The 24,508-nt window shown below is 42.7% G+C and overlaps 1 protein-coding gene across 9 annotated transcripts in view; it reads right to left on the minus strand.

The window, feature by feature from the left end:
* mpp7a (MAGUK p55 scaffold protein 7a) overlaps positions 1 to 24,508 on the minus strand; it is a 155,609-nt gene that overhangs the window by 38,219 nt on the left and 92,882 nt on the right. For 7 of the 9 annotated variants that reach the window (XM_086151602.1, XM_086151598.1, XM_086151595.1 and 4 more), the window contains 3 exons: positions 14,282 to 14,478; positions 13,642 to 13,706; positions 514 to 684 (listed from right to left, as the gene is read on the minus strand). In XM_086151602.1, the coding sequence (XP_086007728.1) occupies positions 514 to 684; positions 13,642 to 13,706; positions 14,282 to 14,478 (433 nt within the window). The remainder of the gene's footprint in view (positions 1 to 513; positions 685 to 13,641; positions 13,707 to 14,281; positions 14,479 to 24,508) is intronic. The other 2 variants (XM_086151601.1, XM_086151604.1) reach the window with 2 other exon arrangements.

The raw sequence follows: 24,508 nt of genomic DNA on the forward strand, positions 1-24,508 counted from the left end.
GAGAAGAAACTGAAGTCCAGTTGCCACAAAAATATTGTGACCGGAATTAACCATGAACTGGATGACTGAGAACCTCCATAAACGTAATGTGTTCACTGTTGCTACATTTCAAATGATTAACAGTGATGCAATGAACTGGAAGTATTTTGAAAAGTGAAAGGCTGATATTGACCCTTGAAATACTGGAGTATACTGAGATAGGGTCCTGGCAATTAACTTATTGCATATGACTGATTAACGAAAGGTTTGCTGTGTCATCTCTACTCAGCTCTAGAAGTATAAATCAAGGAGGGTAAGATTGATTGTGCATGACTCCCTAACCAAGTCGCTAATTTCTGAGCCAGTTATTGCAAGAAGGGCCATTTACGTTAAATGGTGTCTAAGGAATTTCTGTGAACTATGTGTCATCAGCAGGAAAGGTAGGTTTATTCAAACATAATGTGTATACAGGGCCAAGTCTAACAGCACAATGTGTGAGAAAAGCGTTGTTGTCTTGACAAAATGTGTACTTACCAACAAGGATCACCAGCCTATGCTTTGCTCCACTTTGCCGATGGTAATTAGTAACCTCTTCATATGTTGGTACATCTGCCATGTCATACAGTTCACTCTTCTTACTTTCATACATGGATTTGTTGGTCTTTTTGTCTTTCCTGCTGAGACGGAAGCTCTTCCTGAATCTTGCTACAGGTAAGCATTTATAGATGGAAGGGATACAGAAAGATAAATGAATGTACAAAATACAAAAACAATTTTTGTAATTTTTTGTTTGTAAAAATCCAACTTGCCATTGCACACCAACCAGTGGCTGTATACTTATAATTGTAAATGTTTTTTTTCTGTATCTTAGTTATAGCACACAGGCAAAAATGTTTCCCTCTTTTTATTGTATTCTATTAACAGAAATTTTCTCAGGTTGTGGATATTTCTCTTCAGCAATGACTGTATGGCCATGTGCCAAATGGTAATTGGTTTCAAGGATTCAAAGATTTTTTATTGTCACTCCTTTTTCTTTCAGCTTTTCCCTTCAGGGGTCGCCACAGAAAATCAACCTTCTCCATATAACCCTATTCTCTATATCCTCCTCTCTCACACCAACTAATTTCATATTCTCTCTCACTATGTCCATAAATCTTCTCTTTGGTCTTCCTCGAGACCTCCTGCCTGGCGTTTCCTGCCTCATCATTCTTAGAGATATAATAATATATACACTATCCCTTCTCTGTACATGACCGAACCATCTCAGTCTGGCTTCTCTGACATTCTCTCAAAAAGTATCTAACATGTACTGTTCCTCTGATGGACTCATTCCTGATCCTATCCATCCTGGTCACTCCCCAAGAGAAATTCAACATCTTTATCTCTGCGACCTCCTGCTCGGCCCCGTCTTTTTGTCATTATCACTGCATGTAAACCAAACAGCAACGCTAGTCTCACCACTGTCTTGTAAACCTTTCCTTTTTATTCTGGCTAATAGTCTTCTGTCACAATGTACCCATGACACTTTTCTCCACCCATTCCAACCTGCTGGAACCCATTTCTTTACCTGTCACTCCACTCTGAGAAAATGGAATGTAATAGTGATACAATATACAGAAAAGATGTGTATGAAATATGTTCAATGGAGAGTGGATAACAAACTATAACAAACTGTATGAACAAAATATACAGGAAACATACTAAATAAGTATTGGTTGATAAATAAGCATTGACATGATAAGGTGCTTTGTACATTAGAGTCAAGTGTAAAAGGTAATGTGCAATGTTTGGATTGTGCAAAATTACATTTAGGTAGTGATTGTATCATTGAGCAAATCTACAGAGCAGCAGTGTCACTACTGTGTGGAAGAAGTCATTCTTCAGTCAAGTGGTTCTGCTCCAGATGCTCCACAGCCTCTTCCCTGTAGGAAGGGAGACAAAAAGTGTATGTGCAAGGTGGATGGAGTCCTTCATTATGTGGTTGGGCCTCTGCATCTGATGGTGGAAAAACTGCTCTCAGTAATCCTCTGTGCAGCTTGAACAACTGTTTCAACCCTGGCCTTCTTCTCCACAGAACAGCTGCCATATCACAGTTTTGCAGGAAAAGAAGACATTCTCTACCCCACATCTGTAGGAGGTCAGGACTGAGCCTCCAAGTCCACCCCTCCTCAGTCTCCTGAGTCAGTAAAGGCACTAGTGAGCCTACTTGACCAGGTGGGAAGCATGATTTCTCCTCCCAAGCTGTCCTTTATTACTTACATGGGATGAGTAAGATTCAAGAGATTCAAAGTGTTTATTGTCACATGTACAGTGTAGAAACAAGTTTCCCCGTACAGTGAAATTCCTTTTTTGCTGATGAAATGACAATGAAGAATAAAAGGTCACTTATGTTTTTCCTCCAGTGAAATAATCTGGTTGAAAGAGAGAAAAATGCAAGGTGTTTGTTGGAAGACAGAAAATGCAAGGTGAATCTAAAAGTGTATCGCTCATGGTAAACACCCCCTGTTAAAGAACACAGAAGGCTTGTTATGTAGGGGCACAACTACAGAAAATTCTAATGGTAGTTTTGGGCCCTCCATCCTCTACCAGCAGGAGCTGTCTCTGCTGAAACCTAATGGATACTGGTACAGAATCATTATTTGACCATGCAGGTCAAATAATGATTAAATGATCATTGCACTCTCAACTCAGTGTTGCATGTTTTGTTAAAAGTTGTAACACTTGGTTGAATTTAAGGATGGCAAATTCAATAGGCAGCATCTCTTCACTGCACTTTATTACAAGATCAAAATTCAGGCCTGGTTAGAAGGGATGAGGAGGGCCCATGATGGGCTGGCTTTTGAGGAGATAAATGGTTCAACATAATTAAAAATGTTGAAAGGATACTGAATATCATCAACCAAGAATTTTGCAAAGCACCATCTGATGGAAAGTGTAGCAGTCAAACTCTAAGCTTCTTGCAGTGGCAAAAGCAGAAAATGTCTACCGGATGTGCCATATGATGCCCTACAACTAATACACAGAAGGACAGGGAGACTGCACTTTGAAGACGGTTTTCTGTTTCTGCACTCTATTTAAGCTGTTTAGGACATACAGTATATACTCTATGGTACCTGGTATCTTTTAAAGGTTATGTAATCTAAAGGAGCTCAGTGACTGCAATTTAGTGGTTGGTGAGAGTGTAGCCAGACAGCATAGGGTGGTGGTTTGTATGATGACTCTAGTGACAAGGACAATGAAGAGGACAAAGCAACAGAAAAGGACAAAGATGTGGAAGCTTTCAGAGAGGAGTAGAGAATGGCTCTGTTTAGTCAGGAAGAGCTTTCAGATGACTGGATAACTACAGCTTATTTGATCAGGGAAGGAGGTATGAGAGTACTTGGTGTGTCACCTGAAAGGAAAGTAGATAAGGAGACTTGGTGGTATAATGAGGAAGTCCAGGAGTATATACAGAGATAAAGGTTAAGGCAAGGTGGAAGAGAATGATTTATACAGGTTAGCAAAACAGAGAGATATACATGTGAAGGAGCTGCAGAAGATTCTGGTGATTAGGGATAGAGAGGGAAATTTATTGACAGGTGCCAGAACAATGATGGGAAGAGAGATAGTGAATCTTCTTCTTCTTCTTCTTCTTCTTCCTCTTCTTCTTCTTCCTCTTCTTCTTCATTCGGCTTTTCCAGTCAGGGGTCGCCACAGCGAGTCAACTTTCTCCATCTAACCCTATTCTCTGTATCTTCCTCTCTCACACTAACTACCTTCATATCCTCTCTCACTACATCCATAAATCTTCTCTTTGGTCTTCCTCAAGACCTCTTGCCTGGCAGCTCCAATTCCAGCATCCGTCTACCAATATATTCACTATCCCTTCTCTGTGCATGACTGAACCATCTCAGTCTGGCTTCTCTGACCTTCTCTCCAAAACATCGAACATGTGCCGTCCCTCTGATAGACTCATTCCTGATCCTATCCATCCTGGTCACTCCCAAAGAGAACCTCAACATCTTCATCTCTGCAACCTCTAGTTCTGCCTGCTGTCTTTTGGTCATTGTAACAGTTTCTAGTCCATACAGCATCGCTGGTCTCACCACTGTCTTGTACACCTTTCCTTTTATTCTAGCTGAAAGTCTTCTATCACATAGTACCCCTGACACTTTTCTCCACCCATTCCAACCTGCTTGGACTCGTCTCTTCATCTCTTTTCTGCACTCTCCGTTGCTCTGGACTGTTGACCCTAAGTACCTGAAATCCTCCAGCTTCTTGATCTCCACACCCTGTAGCCTCAACGCTCCACCCGAGTTCCTCTCATTCACACACATATATTCTGTCTTGCTGCGACTAACTTTCATTCCTCTCCTTTCCAGAGCATACCTCCACCTCTCTAGATTTTCCTCTACTTGTTGTCTGCTCTCACTACAGATCACAATGTCATCCGCAAACATTATGGTCCATGGGGATTCCTGTCTAACCTCATCTGTCAGCCTATCCATCACCATTGCGAACAAGAAGGGGCTCAGAGCTGATCCCTGATGGAGTCCCACCTCCACCTTTAACTTCTCTGTTACCCCTACAGCACACCGTACCAGTGTCTCACAGCTAGCATACATGTCCTGCACCAGTCTAACATACTTCTCTGCCACTCCAGACTTCCTCATACAATACCAGAGCTCCTCTCTTGGCACCCTGTCATATGCCTTTTCTAGGTCTACAAAAACACAATGCAGCTCCCTCTGGCCTTCTCTGTACTTTTCTATTAGCATTCTCAACGCAAATACTGCATCTGTAGTACTCTTTCTAGGCATGAAGCCATACTGCTGTTCACAAACCCTGACTTTTGCTCTCGGTCTAGTTTCCACTACTCTTTCCCATAACTTCATTGTATGGCTCATCAACTTAATCCCTCTATAGTTGCCACAATTCTGCACATCCCTTTTATTCTTAAAAACAGGCACCATCACACTTTGTCTCCATACTTCAGGCATCTTCTCACTCTCTAAGATCCTGTTGAATAATCTAGTCAGGAAATCTACCGCTGCCTCTCCTAGACACTTCCACACCTCCACAGGTATATCATCAGGACCAACTGCCTTTCCACTCTTCATCCTCTTCAATGCCTTCCTCACTTCACTTTTACTAATTTGCGCTACTTTGTGATCTACAATAGTCACATCTTCTACCCTTGCCTTTCTTTCATTTTCCATATTCTTCAGCTCTTCAAAGTACTCTTTCCATCTTCCCATCACTCTTCTAGCATGTCTCAATACATTTCCCTCTCTATCCTTAATAACCCAGACCAGTTGTACATCCTTTCCATCTTTATCTCTCTGTTTCGCCAAACGGTATAGATCGTTCTCACCCTCCTTACTATTCAACCGAGCATACAAGTCATCATAAGCCCTTTGTTTTGCCTTTGCTACCTCTATCTTTACCTTTCGCCGCATCTCCCTGAACTCCTGTCTGTTCTCTTCAGTCCTCTCAGTATCCCACTTCTTCTTCGCTAACCTCTTTCTCTGTATACACTCCTGCACTTCCTCATTCCACCACCAAGTCTCCTTATCTACTTTCCTTCCAGATGACACACCAAGTACTCTTCTTCCTGTCTCCCTGATAACACTAGATGTAGTTGTCCAATCATCTGGAAGCTCACCCTGACCACCCAGAGCCTTTCTCAACTCCTCCTTGAAAACCATGCAACACTCCTCCCTTTTCAGCTTCCACCATTTTGTCCTCTGCATCTTCCTTGTCACCAGAGTCATCCTACAAACCACCATCCTATGCTGTCTGGTTACACTCTCACCTACAACTACTTTGCAGTCACTGATCTCTTTCAGGTTACCCCGTCTATACGAAATGTAGTCTACCTGCGGGCTCCTACCTCCGCTCTTATAAGTTACCCTATGTTCCTGTTTTTTCTGGAAAAAGTGTTCACTACAGCCATTTCCATCTTTTTTGCGAAATCTACCACCATCTGTCCCTCTGCATTCCTATCCTGGATACCCATCACTTCTTCATCCCCTCTATTGCCTTCACCAACATGTCCATTGAAGTCTGCACCAATGACCACTCTCTCATTTCTGGGAATATTCTGCATCACTTCATCTAACTCATTCCAGAACTTCTCCTTCTCTTCAGATTCACATCCCACCTGCGGGGCATAGCCACTAACAACATTGAGCATCACACCTTCAATTTCCAGTTTCAGACTCATAAGTCTATCTGACATTCTTTTCACCTCTAGGACATTCCTTACGAACTCCTCCTTCAAGATAACTCCTACTCCATTTCTCTTGTCATAGTCTTGTCATAGTACAACTTAAAGCCTGCTCCTAAGCTTCTAGCCTTACTACCTTTCCACCTGGTCTCCTGGACACACAGTATATCCACCTTCCTTCTCTGCATCATGTTGACCAACTCTCTACCTTTTCCTGTCATAGTCCCAATATTCAAAGTCCCTACTCTCAGTCCCAGACTCTTTCCTTTCCTCCTCTCTCTCTGCTTCCGAACATGCACTCCTCCTCTTTTTCTTGTTCTTGTTCTTCGACCCACAGTAGCCCAATTTCCATTAGTACCCTGTAGATCATCAGTACCAATGGCGGTCGTTGTTAACCCGGTCCGCGACCGGTCCGGTATGGTATAGTTTTGGTTGACTCGCATATTTGGTTTTGGCAAAAGTTTTATGCTGGATGCCCTTCCTGACGCAACCCTCTGCATTTAGAGAGATAGTGAATATATTAGGAGAAAGATGCTGAGGTTAGAACTGCCAGGCAGGAGGCTAAGAGGAAGACTGATGAGATTTGTGGATGTAGCGAAAGGAAACATGAAGTAAGTTGGTGTGAGACAAGAAGATTAAGAGAATATGATTGGACTAAGGAGGTTGATTAGCTGTGGCGACCCTTGAAGGGAAAAAGCTGAAAGGAAACGAAGAAAAAGAAGTGTGGAGACAGGATTGTCCAACAACTTACTTCAAATGTAATGGAAGCACAGGTTAGCATTTACAGATGTAGCCCTCCACCCATTGTGATATGAAAATTTAAGTTGATATAGCCCCTGAACAACATTTTGAGAGGACTCCCAGGTAATTGGAGCGGGAAACTCAGGGAATTTTGAGAGGGTAAACAACAGAGACAACATAAGAATGAAACAGATATCTATGATGTAATGATGCCTTCATTACAAGTTTTCATTTGGTGCCTGTCTGCCAAAGGCGGACAAAATGACAAAGTGAACAAACTGCAGAATTTAAATCAACATTGGTCAAAATATCACATAAAAATCAAAGTTTTAATTGTTGTCTCCTCAGGGCACAGTACTTTTTAAAGAATCACTTTAGACCAGTGAGAGAGCACAGAAGACATGCTTTTCCTATAAGGATTTTCTAAAAAGAATGACTGAGATAAGATGAATGGTGGTAAGAAAGACTTTCCTTTAGTCAGCAATAGGACTTCAGAGGCCACAGCAATCAGTTTTCTTTGACAATTTATGTGTAATCTTAGACAGAGTATACCCTTAGCTATTGTCAGTTGTATTAGTTATAATTACACTGTGTTCATTAATGACAAAGGAGTGTAAGCCAGAATGATAGTGGAGACTACGCTCATCTATATAGTGCCGGTAATCAATGTTGAAATGAATCGTTTGGATATAACTTTCCAGATTTACTTCATGAATTGGTTTGAATAAGTGGGTATGAATTCCTTTAGACTTAACAAATTTCAATCATCTTTGCAGGGGTTTGCAAGCATCCTGCTTATTCTGCCAGTTTCATTTCCAAATGAATTTAGTCCATATATTTGTTGGTAATGAAGGGCATCAATCTGAAACCTGGATTCAGAATTTAAATACACATAACATCTAGCTTTAATACTTAAGGGGTATTCAAAGTTATATTTTTTAAAAAAAACATTCATACTTTTTTTCTGCCTTTTTGTGTGTCACAACATGAGACATAAACTGAGGTAATCTCAAAAACATGTGGCAAATTCTAGCTATGTCTAGACTTGTAGAATATTAAAAAGAAAGTATCCACCTTCCAGTAAATGCAATTGTTCAATTCCAAAACACCCAAAATATCTCAAATTAAAAAAATAAAAGAAAAATGATAAAACAAATACATTAAAAAGAAATAAAATAAAACAAATAAGCTCAAAACATATGAATACATCCCCTCCTCGAGTTACCACCTTATTGTGTGTCCTAGTGACCCTAGGAGCTAAGTTGTCAGGGGCTTAATGCCACTGGTAGGGTCACCCAAGGCAGAAAGGGACAAGAAAAGGCTTGGCTCTGAAGACCCCAATGATGAAAAAGATCAAATGGATCTGGTTTTCCCTTGCCCGGATGTAGGTAAACGGGCTCCAATCCTGGAGCCAGGCCCAGGGGTGGGTTCAATGGCAAACATCTATTGGCCGGGCCTTTACCCATTGGGGTCAGCCCAGGCTCAACAGTGGACCCCCTGCCCTTGGGGTCACTATCGATAGGAGGGGCCAAGGACGTTGGGTGCAATGTGAGCTGGGTGGTGGCTGAATGGAGGATGTTGGTGGTCCAATTTGTGGTTGCAGAAGCTGGTTCTAGAAACATGGAATGTTACTTGTCTGATGGGGAAGGAACCTGAGCTGGTGTGGGAGGCTAAGAGGTTCCGGCTAGATATAGTCGGTCTCACCTTAACACACAAATAAGCCGAGCCTGGAACATGAACCAGGCCACTTGAGAGGGGTTGAACTATTTTCTAATTTGAAGTTTCAGAGTAGTTCCAGTCATAAACAGTTTCTACTTTCACCTCTGGCAGAGCTTCAACTACATCCCAAGGAAGACATTGAATTGTGGGAATTGTTCCATGCCTCTATTGTCACCAGACTGGAGCTGTGACCGTAAGATGGTCAATACCTGTTGAGCGGGTAACCCCTGAGCACGCTATCAAAGTGAAGAAGGAATCCTAACACACCTTTCTGGCCTGTGGGGCTCCAGAGGCAGCTGACAGGTAGAAGCAAGCTGAGCAACATGAGGCTTTGGTGTTTGCTAAGGCAAAAACCTGGGCTTGGGATGAAATTGGTGAAGTTACGGAGAACGACTTCTGGAGGGCTACAAGGAAATTCTGATCCACCGTTCAGTGACTAAACAGGGGAAGAGGTACACTCTCGACCCTGTGTATGGTGGGGATGCGGGGCTGCTTACGTCGACTTGAGATGTTGTAGACCGATGGAATAATACTTCCAAAACATCCTCAATCCCGATGACATGCCTTCCAATGAGGAAGGAGAGTCTGGGACTTTGGGGTAGACTTCTATTTCTGGGCTGGAGTTGCCAAGGTAGTCAGAAAACACCTCTGTGGCAGGGCCCCGGGGGGTGAATGAGGTCTGCTCTGAATTCCTTAAGGCATTAGATGTTTCAGCGCTGTCCTGGCTGACACACCTGTCACGTGGAGGGCGGGGACAGTGCCTCTGGATTGACAAACTGGGGGGAGAATTGGTCCCCCTCTTTAAAAAAGGGGGATTGGAGGGGTGTGCCCCAACTACTGACGGATCACTCAGCCTCCCCAGAAAAGTGTTCTCTGGGGCACTGGAGAGAAGGGTCAGCCTGGTCGTTGTATCAGGAGTAGTGTGGCTTTTGTCCTGGTTGGGGGTTAGTGGACCAGCGCTATACCCTCAGGAGGGTGTAATGCATGAAAGTGCATGGGAGTTTGCCAAACCAATCTACATGTGTTTTGTGGACCTGGAGGAGGCATTCAACCGTGTCCTGCAGGGAATCGTGTGGAGGCTGCTGCAGGAGTATGGGGTACCGGATGGCTGTTTAGTCCTTGCATGAATCGGAGTATGAGCCTGGTCCACATTGCTGGTTGTAACTCTTATTTGTTTCCGGTGAGAATCCAGGGATGCCCTGTGTCACCGATTCTGTTCCGATTCATAACTTTTATGGACAGATTTCTTGGTACAGACAGGGTGTTCAGAGTATCCGGTTCTGTGGCATCAGGATTGGTCTCTGAGGATGTAGTTCTGTTGGCTTCATTGGACTGTGAGCTCCAGTTCTCGCTGGAGCATTTCGCACCCAAATGTGTAGCTTCTGGGATGAAGATCAGTGCCTATCTAGACCATGGTTCTCAGACAAAAAGGTGGAGTGTCCATTTTTAGTAATGGAAGAGGTCCTGCTTCTAGTGGACAAGTTCAAGTAGCTCAGTGTCTTGTTCACGAGTGAGCGAAGGATGGAGTGGGGATCGACAGCTAGATTGGTGCCACATCAGCAGTGATGCAGACTCTGCATCGGCCTGTGTTGGTAAAGAAGGAGCTGAGCCGAAAGGCAAAGCTCTCAATTTATCACTCGATCTACAATCTCCTAATGTCACCTACAGTCACAAGCTGTGGATCATGACCGAAAAACAAGATCACGGATTCAAGTGACTGAAGTTAGTTTTCTCTGCAGGGTGTCCAGGCTCCCCCTTAGAGATAGGGTGAGGAGTTTTGACATCTGGGAGGGGCCCAGAGTAACGTCGCTGCTCCTCCACGTAGAGAGGAGCCAGATGAGGTAGCTCAGTCATATGATCAGAAGGCCTCCTCGACAATGGAGAGGTGTTCTGGGACTGTCCAACCGGACGGAGGTCCAGGAAAGGCCCTGGACAAGCTTGTGGGACTATGTTTGCGGCTGGCCTGGGAACACCTCAGGATACCTCCAGGAGAGCTGGACCAAGAGGCTGGTGAAAGGGAAGTCTGGGCCTCTCTGCTTTGGTTGCTGCCTGCAATCTAACCCCAGAGAAGTGGCAGAAGATGGTTTGATAGCTATCAATAAATTCAAATTTTGCCATTTCATCAACTTTTTCAAATGCTTCTTCTTTTTCTTTCGGCTGCTCCCTTCAGTGGTTGCCACAGTGAAACAAATTCCTCCATTTAAGCCTATCCTCTCCTATCCTCTTCTCTTACACCAACTAATGATATGTCCTCTCTTACATCTTTGTTACATCTCTGATTATTCTTAGGTCTTTCTCAAGGCCTCCTGCCTGGCAGTTCCAACGTCAGCATCCTTCTACCAATATATTCACAGTCCCTCCTCTATACATGACCAAACCATCAGTCTAGGCTCTCTGACCTTATCTCCAAACATTTAACATGTGCTGTCCCACTGATGATCTAATTTCTGATTCCATCCATTGTCTTCACTCCCAAAGGGAACCGCAACATCTTCATCTCTGAAACATCCAGCTCCGCATCCTGTCTTTTCCCAGATGCCACTGTCCAACTTTTTCTTATGCAATATATAAAATTTATTTCAAAAAATACCTGCTGATAGAACATGAACCCCAGCTGACTAAAATTGAAGTGGCACACAAATGTATGTGTACCTGAGCTTTTCAAATGCTGTTTGGGACTAGTGGAATCAAGACAAGGTTTCTTTCATAAACAGCTGTAATCAACCACTCAACAACAGGGATGCAAGATCTACCTTACTGCTGTTTATTATGAAATGAGGGAAAATAGTAGGCATGACTCCTTGCCCGCATTAGGCTGACATGCGGTTTGTTTTGTGATTATGCACAAGGACACAGAGGAGATCTGCTCTGTAGCTCTATAACAGATGCAAGCAAAAGCCATGAAGTGAGGGGAAAACACCAAATGAAGGGCTGATCTCCAAGGGACCTAAAGCTCGGAATAAAGTGAAACGACTCCACAGCCTATTGTGATTCCAAACTTACTCTGTGCTTAGTTACATACAGTGCTTGTAAATGTTTTTTCAAAAAATTTCATTAGATGGATAAATTGAACACAAGACTGGACTCATATTTACTAAAGACCTGTCTAAGGGATAATGTCAAAATGGTTTTGTAATTTACTGAGCAAAGGAAAGAGGGAGATGTTACAAATTGAGCAAGGCATAGAAAGACCCAGGCTGAGCAACAAGTATGTCCACCTGTTCGGCAAAGTGTAAACCAAACAAAAAATCAGACAGTGAGAGGTGTGCTTGATGAGGACATCTCTGCTATCAAATGTTCATGCAGTGTGATTCGCCTATGTCCAGCTCTACACCTTACACACTGTCTTGGATGTCTCCCACGAATTTATGTGATGCCACCTTCTCCCACATATTCTTCCAGTAGTACTTCAACATAAAACACAAGTACATTTTTTAATCACTTTGAAAAACACCACTATGTTTGATTTATTAGGGAAATGTAATTATAATACCTTCATTTCATGATATCTTACCAACAAACTTGAAATTTGCGCTTGGGTATCAGTACAACCACACTTAAGGTGCTGCTACATTCTCCCCTACCTTTCCCTCCTTCTTATTCAAAAACACATAACAAAACCAGTGCTCACGAGCAATCGTCCTTAAAGAGCAGTGTCTTACTCCTGTTTCAGCTGCTAGCTGTCCCTGCCAAGAGGGGGGAAAGAGGGTTGTTCTTTTTTTAATGACAGGCAGAAGTTAAAACGGTGAAGCCTTGACTTAGGAGTGCATCAACTTGTGAATTTTCTAAGATGTAAGCTATCGCTCAGTTGATTTTATATTTTTTTATTATTATTCTTTCATTATTTATTAGGGGCCGGGATCTGAGTTACGAGTAAGCGGCATGTGCACTTGACACAGACAAAGCCTCTGCATTCCACTAGGTAGCGAGGTGCCCATATTGTAAACTCGTCCAGGAAGAGATGGTGTTGTCGGTGAGGTACTGTCACAGGGAGCATTATCTGTGAAAAGGCAGGAGACTTTCACAAGGACTTGGTGCAACAGACAGCAGGAACATCAATGGACAAAGTGTTGGAAGAGTCAGTCAAAGCCATCGTTTCAAAGAGGACCAGCATGCACTTCATCCATACATTTAGGCATAAAGTATAGCATAGTGTGCTAGTTACATTTAGCTATACATTACAGGATTAAGTGTGAAGCCAGTAAGTTAAGGTAAGCAATAGAGCATGAAATACTGTAAGAAACTCTTCCTGCCTCCTCCAACCTCCAATATCTTCACCCAATCTTCAAGATAAATTCACTTAACTTCTTTACATTCTGATTTATTATGTTTTATTGTTTTTTAGAGATTATTTGTAAATGCATAAAATGTATTTTTCCATTTCAAAAACATGTACCAATGGGCCAGATAAATCACATTTCAATTCATTTTAATGGGAACATATAGTTTGATATACAAGCAATATTAAGTTCCGAGTTCGGTCATGGACCAAATTAAACTCATTAGTCAGGATATTACTGGACTTAACATCTTTTCTTTCTAATTGACCATGGGTTGCAATGTGCTGAAATGATTCTACTTAATCTCTCGGCTAGTACCTTCAGGGGTCGCCAAAGTGAATCGACTTCCTCCATCTACCACTATTCTCTGTATCATATAGGCCCAAATCATCTCAGTCTGGCCTCTCTTGACATTTTCTCCAAAACATCTGAAATGTGCTCTGATGGACTCATTCTGGATTCTAACCACCCTTATCACTCCCAAAGTGAACCTCAACATCTTCATCTACACTACCTCTCGCTCTGCTGTCTTGTCCTCTGATGCCACTGTCTCAAAACCATACAGCATGGCTGGGCTAATCACTGTCTTATACACTACTCTTTTATAGTTTTCTCCACCTGTTCCAACCTGCTTGCACATGTTTCTTCACCTTCAGTGTGTTGATATGCATTCTGGTTAATTCACTCCGAAACCAACAGACATTTCATACTCACGGGGCTGTCTGCTTGCGGTCTTCTGAACTGGAAGAGGTGCAATAGGCCTGCGCAACGCAAGTCTCCTGGATAAAGAAGAACATGATAATGAAAGAGAGGCGAAGTGAAAGGAACCACGGCACTATAATTTGATCACGTTTCACGATAACACTGACAATAATATTCTCTCCTAAATTATAGAGGATATGTATTCACATCTACTAAAATTAATCAGCCAGCAATTGAATGAAAAGAAGTCAGATGAAAAAAGCGGAGAAGAGAAAGAAAATCACATTTGCTGCTAACATGAGGGCAGGTTTAAATGTGAATGTTCATTTGGTTTTCCTTTTCCTCCCTGACTGCTGTCAGACAATGTCAAGAAATTGCCCTGGTCACCTAACCTTGGTGCTAAGCATCAAGTGTGACTGCCTGATCTGACTGATATGCAGTTTTTGGACCACTTATCATCAAATTGGATCAGAACTAGCACTATCATTTTGTGTTATTTCTCATTTACGACAAGATTTGTGCAGAAATCAAAACTACTTTGGCAGAGAAATAAAAACGGGGAAGGAGAGAATTCTCAAAGACTGTGACAGAACTTCATACAGATAGACCATTTTTTTCAGAAGAAAAGGTTTCAGTTTCTTTTATATCATACCTCTCCTGAAATTGTTTGGACGGGATTAGGCCAGCACGGGGGTTGGCATCTCCCTCATGTTTTGCTTGCCACCAGGTTGCATCATCTTGGCTCATGATCTGGAGAATGGATCCCTTTCTAAAGGCTAGCCCAGCTTCCTCACAGGGGATGGCTTTATCCTCTTTTGGGTTATAGTCAAAGAGTGCTCTCAAAAATACCTGGACATGCAGTAGGCAAAAGGGATGAAAGTACACTCGAGAACCAAAATGGAAAAGCAATGTCTTGCTGTATAGATCTACTGTTTCCATTGCTTAAGGTTCAAACTCTAATAACAGTTAAGTCGAATATTGAAAATTATAGAATAACTGTCAGGGAGATATAAATAGAAAGGTTTAATCTAATAAGAGGGGTGAACAACTTAGTCTTTTCAAATGGTTCAATCCTTCGCTGAACCCATCAGCTAAGATTCCATTACATTTATCTAAAACCTATAATCACTATTGTTTCCAAACGAGGAGCAAACCCCCACCTATTTAGAAAGCTGGTCTAATTCACTTTGGCTGTGGATTTGGACTCTCCTCATCAAAACAAATAGTTTGGACTATACACAGGAAAAATCTGATATATTTTTCCAGTGCAGGGATATAAGCTATACCCAAAAGCACCTTGCTGTGGCCTCTGTCCAAATGGAACCCTGTCATGATGAGTTATCACTCCTAAGACACCAGTTCATTTGGAAAGAGAGAGCTATGGAGGAAAAATGCATATGTGCCAAAGTTAAGGAAAAGGAGTATGAGATTAAATTTTAATGTCTGCCTGATTTATATGTTTCATACCATGTAACAAAAACAAAAAAGAAAAGTACAGACTCAGGAATATTTTCAAGGTCATTGCTGCTGCTTTGACTCCGAAGCATCAACAATGAGCTATTTGCAACTTATATTCTTTACTTGCCTTAATATCTTGGCTAGTATATTCCCAGACATGTTGCAATCTAGTTGATAAATATACCCCACTACTTGATGCAAGCATACAGTCTGTTGTCATATTTAGCATTTATAAAAACAAACAAAAAAAAACACCTTGATCGTCTTTAACTTTAACTACAGCATTTTTAAAATAGATTGAAAGTGTACAACATATTTAACAACAGCACTGTGAAAAAATGCTTGTCATTGCCCACCGTACTTTCAGTATTTGTGTGAAGTGTAGGGTTGAGACAAAGATTAACACATTTTGGCTTTGGAGTTAAAACAAGTTCTGATTCATAAGAAACTGACACTACAGATGGGCCAGTGACAAATAGAGTATAATCAGCCTAGTTGGTAGGAACAATTAAATCAATTGTTCTCACAATCGGACTCAAAAATTCCTATACATGACTATGAAACAACAGTATTAATCTTCACTTCCATGTTCAGGACACAGAAATATTAACCTGGTCCCAAAGGCTTTGATCAAATGAATGGATTATTTTGAAGTGACTGTTTGAGCAGACATGTTTGTTTTGTATTTATGTTTTTTAGTTTAAACCTCAAAGTAACAAATGACCTCCTTCTCTCCTCCGACTCCGGATCCCTCACCATCCTCCTCGACCTCAGCGCTGCCTTCGATACAGTCAACCATTCAATCCTCCTCAACCGTCTGGAATCAATAGGCATCACAAACAGCGCCCTCTCCTGGTTCAACTCATACCTCTCCAGCAGATCCCACTACATCAACATTAACAACCATACATCTTCCACCACCCCCGTCCAACACGGAGTTCCACAAGGTTCAGTTCTTGGCCCCGTACTTTTCATCCTCTTCATAATCCCACTTGGACACATCATCCGCCGCCATGGTCTCCATTTCCACTGCTATGCCGACGATACTCAGCTTTACATAAACATCAGAACAATCACTCCAGACACCCTTTCCACCCTCACCAACTGCATCACAGACATAAAAACCTGGATGAGCCACAATTTCTTCAAACTCAACAGCAATAAAACAGAAATTATCATATTTGGCCCAAAATCCATGCTCAATTCCTGTCACAACTTTACACTCTCCATTGATGGTCACTCTGTCACCCCCTCCCCCCTGTTAAGAAACCTTGGAATCTACATGGACCCTGCACTCTCTTTCAGGCCACACATAAACCACATCACCAAGACATATTTTTTCCACCTTCGAAACATAGCACACCTCTGACCCACTCTTTCACGCTCTGCTGCTGAAACACTAATCCATGCATTCATCACCTTCAGACTGCAATAGTATCTTATATGGCCTCCCTCTAATGCCCTTCAAAAACTGCAATATGTCCAAAACTCTGCTGCCTGATTACTTACCCGCTCCCCTTCCAGAGAACACATCACCCCCATCCTCCATCAACTTCCCTGGCTGCCCATCAAACAACACATTCACTTCAAGATTCTCCTCACCACCTACAAAGCCCTCAACAACCTCGCCCCCCAATATCTCACTGACCTCCTACATCGCTACTCTCCAGCTCGTCGTCTTCGCTCCTCGGATGCAAACCTCCTCACTCCAATCTTCAAGTCAAAGTACCGCACCCTGGGGGACAGAGCCTTTGCCATCGCCGCCCCCATCCTCTGGAATCCCTCCCCCCAGCCATCCCAGAGACCAATGCACTGTCATCCTTTAAACAAAAACCTCAAGACCCACCTCTTCTAAACCACTTACAACACCTACAGCCTATCCCAATAATTGTGTGTATGTTCTGTGTTGTCTGTCTTTCACTTGTAAAGCGTCTTTGAGTACCATGAAAAGCGCTATACAAATCTTATGTATTATTATAATTATCATTTATTCTCGTTAATGCAGCCTCAAGGGGGCACGGGTCAGTGTCTCCCTAAGCCGGTCCCAAGACCAGATAAATGCAGAGGGCTGCGTCAGAAAGGGCACCCTGTGTAAAACTTTTGCCAAAACCAAACATGCAAATCAATCAAAATAAACCAGATCATACCAGATAGGTCGAGGCCCGGGTTAATATCACCTGCCATAGGTACTGATGACCTACAAGGTACCAATGGAAACTGGGCTACTGTAGGTCAAAGAAGAAGAGGAGAAAGGTGTGTTTGGAAGCAAAGAGAGACAAGGTAAAGCAAGAGTCCAGGACTGAGAGTAGGGACTTTAAATATTGGGACTATGACCAGAAAAAGGGGAGAATTGGTTGACATGATGCAGAGAAGAAAGGTGGATATACTGTGTGTCCAGGGGACCAGGTGGAAAGGTAGTAAGGCTAGAAGCTTAGAAACAGGCTTTAAGTTGTACTATCATGGTACTGATAAGAAGAGAAATGGAGTAGGAGTTATCTTGAAGGAGGAGTTTGTGAGGAATGTTCTGGAGGTGAAAAGAATGTCAGATAGACTTAAGAGTCTGAAACTGGAAATTGAAGGTGTGATGTTGTTAGTGGCTAGGCCCCGCAGGTGGGATGAGAATTTAAGCAAAAGGAGAAGTTTTGGAATGCGCTAGATGAAGTGATGCAGAATATCCCCTGAGATGAAAGAGTGGTAATTGGTGCAGACTTCAATGGACATGTTGGTGAAGGCAATAGAGGGGATGAAGAAGTGATGGGCAGATTCGGTATACAGGATAGGAATTCAGAGGGACAGATGGTGGTAGATTTTGCAAAAAAGGATGGAAATGGCTGCAGTGGACACTTTTTTCCAGAAAAGATAGGAACATAGGGTAACTTATAAGAGTGGAGGTAGGAGCAGGCAGGTAGACTACATCTTGTATAGACAAGGTAACCTGAAAGAGATCAGTGACTGCTAAGTAGTTGTAGGTGAGAGTGTAGCCAGAAAGCATAGGAATGCTGGTTTGTATGACTCTGGTGACAAGGAAGATCAAGAGGACAAAGGCAGAGCAGAGGACAAAGTGGTGGAAGATGAAAAGGGAGGAGTGTTGCATGGTTTTCAGGGAGTAGAGAGAAAGGCTCTGGGTGGTCAGGGAGAGCTTCCAGATCATTGCACAACAACAGCCTGTGTTATCAGGGAGACAGGTAGGAGAGTACTTGGTGTGTCATCTGTATGGAAAGTAGATAAGGAGACATGGTGGTGGAATGAGGAAGTACAGGAGTATATTCAGAGAAAGTGGTTAGCAAAGAAGAAGTGGGACACTGAGAGTGAAGAGACTGAAGAGAACAGATAGGAGTACAGGGAGATACAATGTAAGGTAAAGATAGAGAGAGCAAAGGCAAAACAAAAGGGATATGATGACCTGTATGCTCAGTTGGACAGTAAGGAGGGAGAGAATGATCCATACAAGTTGGCGAAAGAGAGAAATAAAGATGGAGAAGATGTATAACAGGTCCGGGTGATTGAGGATAGAGAGGAATATATATTGATGCTAGAAGAGTGATGCGAAGATGGAAAGAGATGAATGTGGAAAATGAAAGAGAGACAAGGGGAGATGAGGAGACTATTGTAGACCACTAAGTAGCAAAGATTAATAAATATAAAGTAAGGAAGGCATTGAAGAGGATGAAGAGTGGAAAGGTAGTTGGTCCTGATGATATACCTGTGGAGGTGTGGAAGTTTCTAGGGAAGGCAGTGGTCGAGCTTCTGATTTTCTGACTAGATTATTCAACAGGATTGTAGAGAGGAAGAAGATGCCATAAGAACAGAGACGAAGTGTGATAGTGCCCATTTTTAAGACTAAGGGGGATATGTGGAATTATGGCAATTATAGAGGGATTAAGTTGATGAGCCATACACTGAAGTTATGGGAAAGAGTAGTGGAGACTATAAAGAAGTGCAGAGAAGGCCAGAGGGAGCTCCATTGTGTTTTTGTAAACCTACAAAAAGCATATGTCAGGGTGCCAAGAGAGGAACTCTGGTATTGTATGAAGAAGTCTGGAGTGGCAGAGAAGTATGTTCGACTGGTGCCCAGGACATGTATGCTAGCTGTGAGACAGTGGTGTGGTGTGCTGTAGGGGTAACAGAGAAGTTCAAGGTGGAGGTGGGACTCCATCAGGGATCACCTCTGAGCCCCTTCTTGTTTGCAGTGGTGATGGACAGATGAAATTAGACAGGAATCCCCATGGACCATGATGTTTGCAGATGAAATTGGAATCTGTAGTGAGAGCAGGGAACAAGTTGAGGAAAATCTAGAGGTGGAGGTATACGCTGGAAAGGTGAGAAATGGCAGTTAGTCGCGTCAAGACAGAGTATATGTGTGTGAATGAGAATAACTCAGGTGGAACAGTGAGGCTTAAAGGATTTAAGATCAGAAAAATTGGAGGATTTCAGGTACTTGGGGTCAACAGTCCAAAGCAACAGAATGTGGAAAAGAGGTAAAAAGATGGGTTCAACCAGGTTGGAATGGGCGGAGAAAAGTGTTATGTTTCTTGGTTTGAGAAATGTACCGTGTGTACAATAATGGTCAGTATGACAGTTTGAGCGGGTGGGTGATTTAGTGGCAGAGCGTTCTCCAGAATGAAGTCGGTTGATACAGCTTAATACAGTTTACATAGCATCAACATAAAAGCATCAACATTAAAGCATCAACATATCTCACAGAATATTACACCCCCCTTCTTTTAAAAGGAAACGATAAATCTTTGTGGTAAAGCAGACTAATGAACAGAATAGAGTATAGTAAATTTGACCTGTATACAACATTAAACAAATACCCAAATAGACTGAAAACTTAGGACAAACATAGACAAAGGTTAGAGATCTAAGATGACTCTAGGTTTGACCTCACGGCCAGAACGAGTATGGTAGTTAGTGGGGTCAGTACCCTTTAGGTGCATGCTGAACTTCAGAGTGGTCGCCAGTGGGAACGGTTTCTTTAGAGTCCATCAGGTTGCGACGATTTCTCCTGTACTGAACCCCGTCTGGTGTTTTGATATGGTACGATCTGGCACTGTCTGCTGTACGAACAACAACAGCTGGTTTCCAACGATACTCAAGTAGGCTCAAGTATGGATCCTTGTGATCAACTTTGACCCTTTCCATAAGCGTCTTGGCGATGTGGACAGCTTTCTCTACAAGACCATTGCTTTGTGGGTATTGTGGACTTGAAGTTACATGTTTGAACTCCCACATATTTGCAAATGACTTAAACTCCTTGCTTGCGTATTGTGGGCCATTGTCTGAGATCACAATTTCAGGAATACCATGCCTTGCGAAGGATGCTTTGAGTTTGTGGATGACTGTAGTTGAAGTGGTGCTGCGCAGTTTGTCCAACTCAAAGTACTTACTGTAGTAATCAACAGTAACAATGTAGTTGTCGTTCCAGGTGAAAAGATCGGTTGCAACTGTTTGCCATGGCCTGTTGGGGAATGAGTGGCTGATCATGGGCTCCTTGGTGTTTGCTGGTCTGTGCTCCAAACACACTGGGCATTTCGCAACCATGTCTTCAATTTGTATATTCATCCCTGGCCAAAACAATATGTCACAAGCTCTTTGCTTGCACTTTTCTGTACCCATGTGGCCTATGTGAATTTTGGACAACATTTCTGGGCGGAGTGACTCTGGCACTATCATCTTTTCCCCTTTGAAAAGAATGTTGTTCATCTGAGACAGTTCATCACGATAGTTCCAGTATTCTGCAATGCTCTGAGGGCAATGTTTCTTCTCCTCAGCCCATCCATCCTGAATTGTCCTTTTCAGAAGTGTAAGTTGAGGGTCCTTTTCAGTTTCTTCTTGTATTAGTTTCAGTTTTCTGTCACTGACGGGTAGGCTGTGGTACACTGACTGTACATGCAAATCCATACCTTCCTTGAGGCTGTCATTAAGGTCAGGCAGTGATTTCCTTGAGAGAGCATCTGCGAGAGGAATGTCTCTGCCTGGTGCGTGAATGATACTGAAATTGTACCTTTGTTACTGGAGAATCATTCTTTGTAACCTTGGAGGAGCTGCAGTAAGAGGCTTGCAAAGAATGGATTCCAGTGGCTTGTGGTCACTTTCCACAATGACATGACGTCCATACACATAGTGGTGAAAATGCTTGCATCCGAACAAGATGGCATATAGCTCTTTCTCGATCTGTGCGTAATTCACTTCACTGTCAATGAGAGATCTGGATGCATAGCCAATAGGCTTACCCTCTTGCAGCAGAGTTGCACCTAGACCATACTTTGATGCATCAACCTGTAGCCTAAGCTCTTTCTTGGGATCATAGAAAACAAGAACAGGGCCTCGCTCGCGTGTTATGAAGTCTTTCATTTTCTTAAATGCTTCGTCTTGCTGTGCATCCCAAACAAACTCACTGGACTCTTTTAACAGACGTCAGAGGTACATAAATGTCAGATAGCATGGGGGCAAACTTCGACAGATAGTTGACCATGCCAAGAATGGTTACGAGTTCACCTTTGTTCTTGGGTGGCTCCATGTCCCTGACAGCTGCGATCTTTGCTGGATCCGGCTTGTGATACCAAGTGTCCAAAGTAGCTGAACTCAGTGGCACAGATTTTACATTTTTCAGGGTTGAGCTTGACTCCCTGCTCTCTAGAACGCAGCAACATTGCACAAAGGTTTTTGTCATGTTCCTTTTTGCTTTTACCATAGATAAGAATGTCATCAATAATGGCTGTTACACCCTCCAAACCTTCATATGTTTCATCCACTTTGCGCTGAAACTCATCATGTGATGACTTGAGTCCAAAGGGTATTCAGGGATGTCACACTCAGGGATTCATTTGTTCTGTAGTTTTCCTTTCATGCATTAAAGATTCTCTCAAAAGTTAAGCAATAAAAAGTTGAAAAATAGAAAATGTAGAAAATAGAACTTAAAGGAACTACTCAAAAAGGACTCGTGTCTATCTTGTGAAAACTGAAGAGACAAAGAAATAGGCACTAATGAAAAAAATTCCTTGAGGAAAAACCACTGAATTGCTAAAATTGCAGTGTTAACATGATGCACTTGATAAAATGACTTGAGATAGAGAAGCAGAATCTAATTTTGTGATTTTCATGACGAAGCGTGCCGTGGCAGCTGGACTGCATTTTTTTGCCCTTGAAGACATTACACCCCTCATCTGAGAGGCTTCTTCAGTTTGAATGACCTGTGGGATTACCCAGATTGGAATGTGAAAATGTAAAGCTAAACAAAGGAGTGAAACCTGTTGGATCACATGAACAAAGCCTCATGTGGAAGTTACCGGTGGCTGGTTCTGGTGGTGAATCTTTCCTGGTTATTTGGAGGGTGCAGATGGGCCTGACCCATGTGTCCAAATCCGTCTTGGTATTGATCACTGTACAGTGATTGTGTCTGAGGCCCCCTCCTCTGTTCAGAGTTGCTTTTTCTGTTTTGACAAAGATGGCTTCTTTGAATCCTTTCTTGAACCATCGCTCTCCTCTCGCCTAAATACGGACATTGCTATCTTCAAAAGAATGGCTCTTGTCCTTCAGGTGTAGGTGGGCTGCAGAGGTCGGTCCTGAAGTGATGGCTCTCCTGTGTTGGGCCATCCATTTGTGCAGAGATTGTTTGGTCTCACTGATGTAGTCGTCATCACAATTATCTTATGTCTCGGTGTTTTGTCTTTGGGGTGCATCCATTTTTGTCTCAAGGTGTGGGGTTTGAAATGTACCGGTACATGGTGTTTGTTGAACACCCTTCGGAGTTTCTCCGAAACACCAGCAACATACAGTATGACGATGTTCTTTTGTCTGTCATTGCCTTCCTCCTATTCTATGTCCCTGCGTCTGGTGGTTTCTGGTTTGGCGAATGCCCAATTAGGTAGCAACAAGATCTCAGGGATTTCCTAATGTGCTATACCCGAATCTTGCTGCCTTCGGTAGATGATGTGATGTTCTTGGCCCAGTGGTGTAGAGTTCTGATTACCCCCAGTTTGTGCTCAAGGGAGTGGTGTGAGTTGAAAAGTAAATATTGGTCGCTGTGTGTTGGTTTCCTGTAAATCTTGATGTCCAGGCCTCTGTCCTGTTGGATGTGAATGCAATGGTCATAGGGGAGTTGGTCAGCAGTGACATCCTTCCTTGCAAATTTGATGTGGCCATCAATCGTGTTGAGGTGAATGGTGAACCCTTCTTCCTCATTCTTCCTGATTTTGACCCTCACGTCATCTACATATCTAAACCATTGGCTGTGCGGTTCCCTGAATGAAATGAGGGCCTTGCGCTCAGCCTTGTCCATCTATAAGTTCGCCACTATGGGGGATACAGGCCAGGCCATGGCACATCCATGTTTTTGATGTTAGAAACTGCCATTGAACTGGAAATAGGTGGTATGTAGACAAAGGTCCAGTAGGTTGCAGATGACTTCCATAGTGAGTTTTGTTGTTTATTAAGGTGTTGTCCTTAACGAGGCGTTCCTTTCTTGCTGTGATCACATCCGATGTGTGGATACATGTGAACAGTGAGGTTACATAGTATGAAACCATGTTTTCATCTGAGTCCAGCCTGATCTGCTTGACCTTACTGGCAATGTCCTGTGAATTCTGGATATGGTGTGTGGCGTTGCCAACCAACCAGGTGACAATATCCTTGCAACATGTTTGGCAATGTTGTCTGTGATGCTCCTGACGATGGGTCTAGAGGACCTCCCTCCTTTTGAATTTTTGGGAGTCCGCAAAAGCAAGGCATGGTTTCTTCTGGGTACAGTCAATAATAAAGTGGGTGGTCTATGGCTGCATCTTTTTCTGGATACCGTAGACAGCTGACCACTTTCTTCTTGTATGCATTGGTCTGGTCCCATTTCAGGGTTTAAAACATTGCTGTATCCCGGAGGAGACTGTCCATCTTTGCTTGGTACTCCTTTTTATCCAGAACTACTGTACTTTGTTGGCTGGGAGGATGGAGATGCTCTCTTCCTTCTGGACTAAGCAGAGCACTGTCTTCTCTTCAGGTGCCAGATTGAACGGGAGTGGTTTGCCACTTGTGAGTGGTGCTTAGATTTTGAGCCAGCTTTACATTTGGAAACTCCCCACAGGTCATTAGAACTGAAGTAGCCTCTCAGATAAGAGGTGAAATGTCTTCAAGTGAAGAAATTCAAGTGAAGAAATTCCAGTTGTCATGACGAAAAGATTTTAAACATGAATTCACCATGACCTGGACGACTAAGAACCTCCACAGACATTTTTTAACTGCTTATGTCCAAAGTTCTGTGATTTTCTAAAGAAATAAATGGTGGCCCAATCACTGACATTATCTCCAAATTCTTCATCCATGTTCTATCCCTATGAAGCATAGTGGGTTGAGCATCCCTATGCTGCAACAACCAGGTATTTAGTGGAAATTGTTAGCAGAATTGTGTTTGGTATATGTACACTAT

Source organism: Fistularia commersonii, chromosome 8 (assembly GCF_037954325.1).
Source record: "Fistularia commersonii isolate RoL2024-O1a breed Wild chromosome 8, RoL_Fcom_v1.0, whole genome shotgun sequence".
NCBI classification, from domain to species: Eukaryota; Metazoa; Chordata; class Actinopteri; order Syngnathiformes; family Fistulariidae; genus Fistularia; species Fistularia commersonii.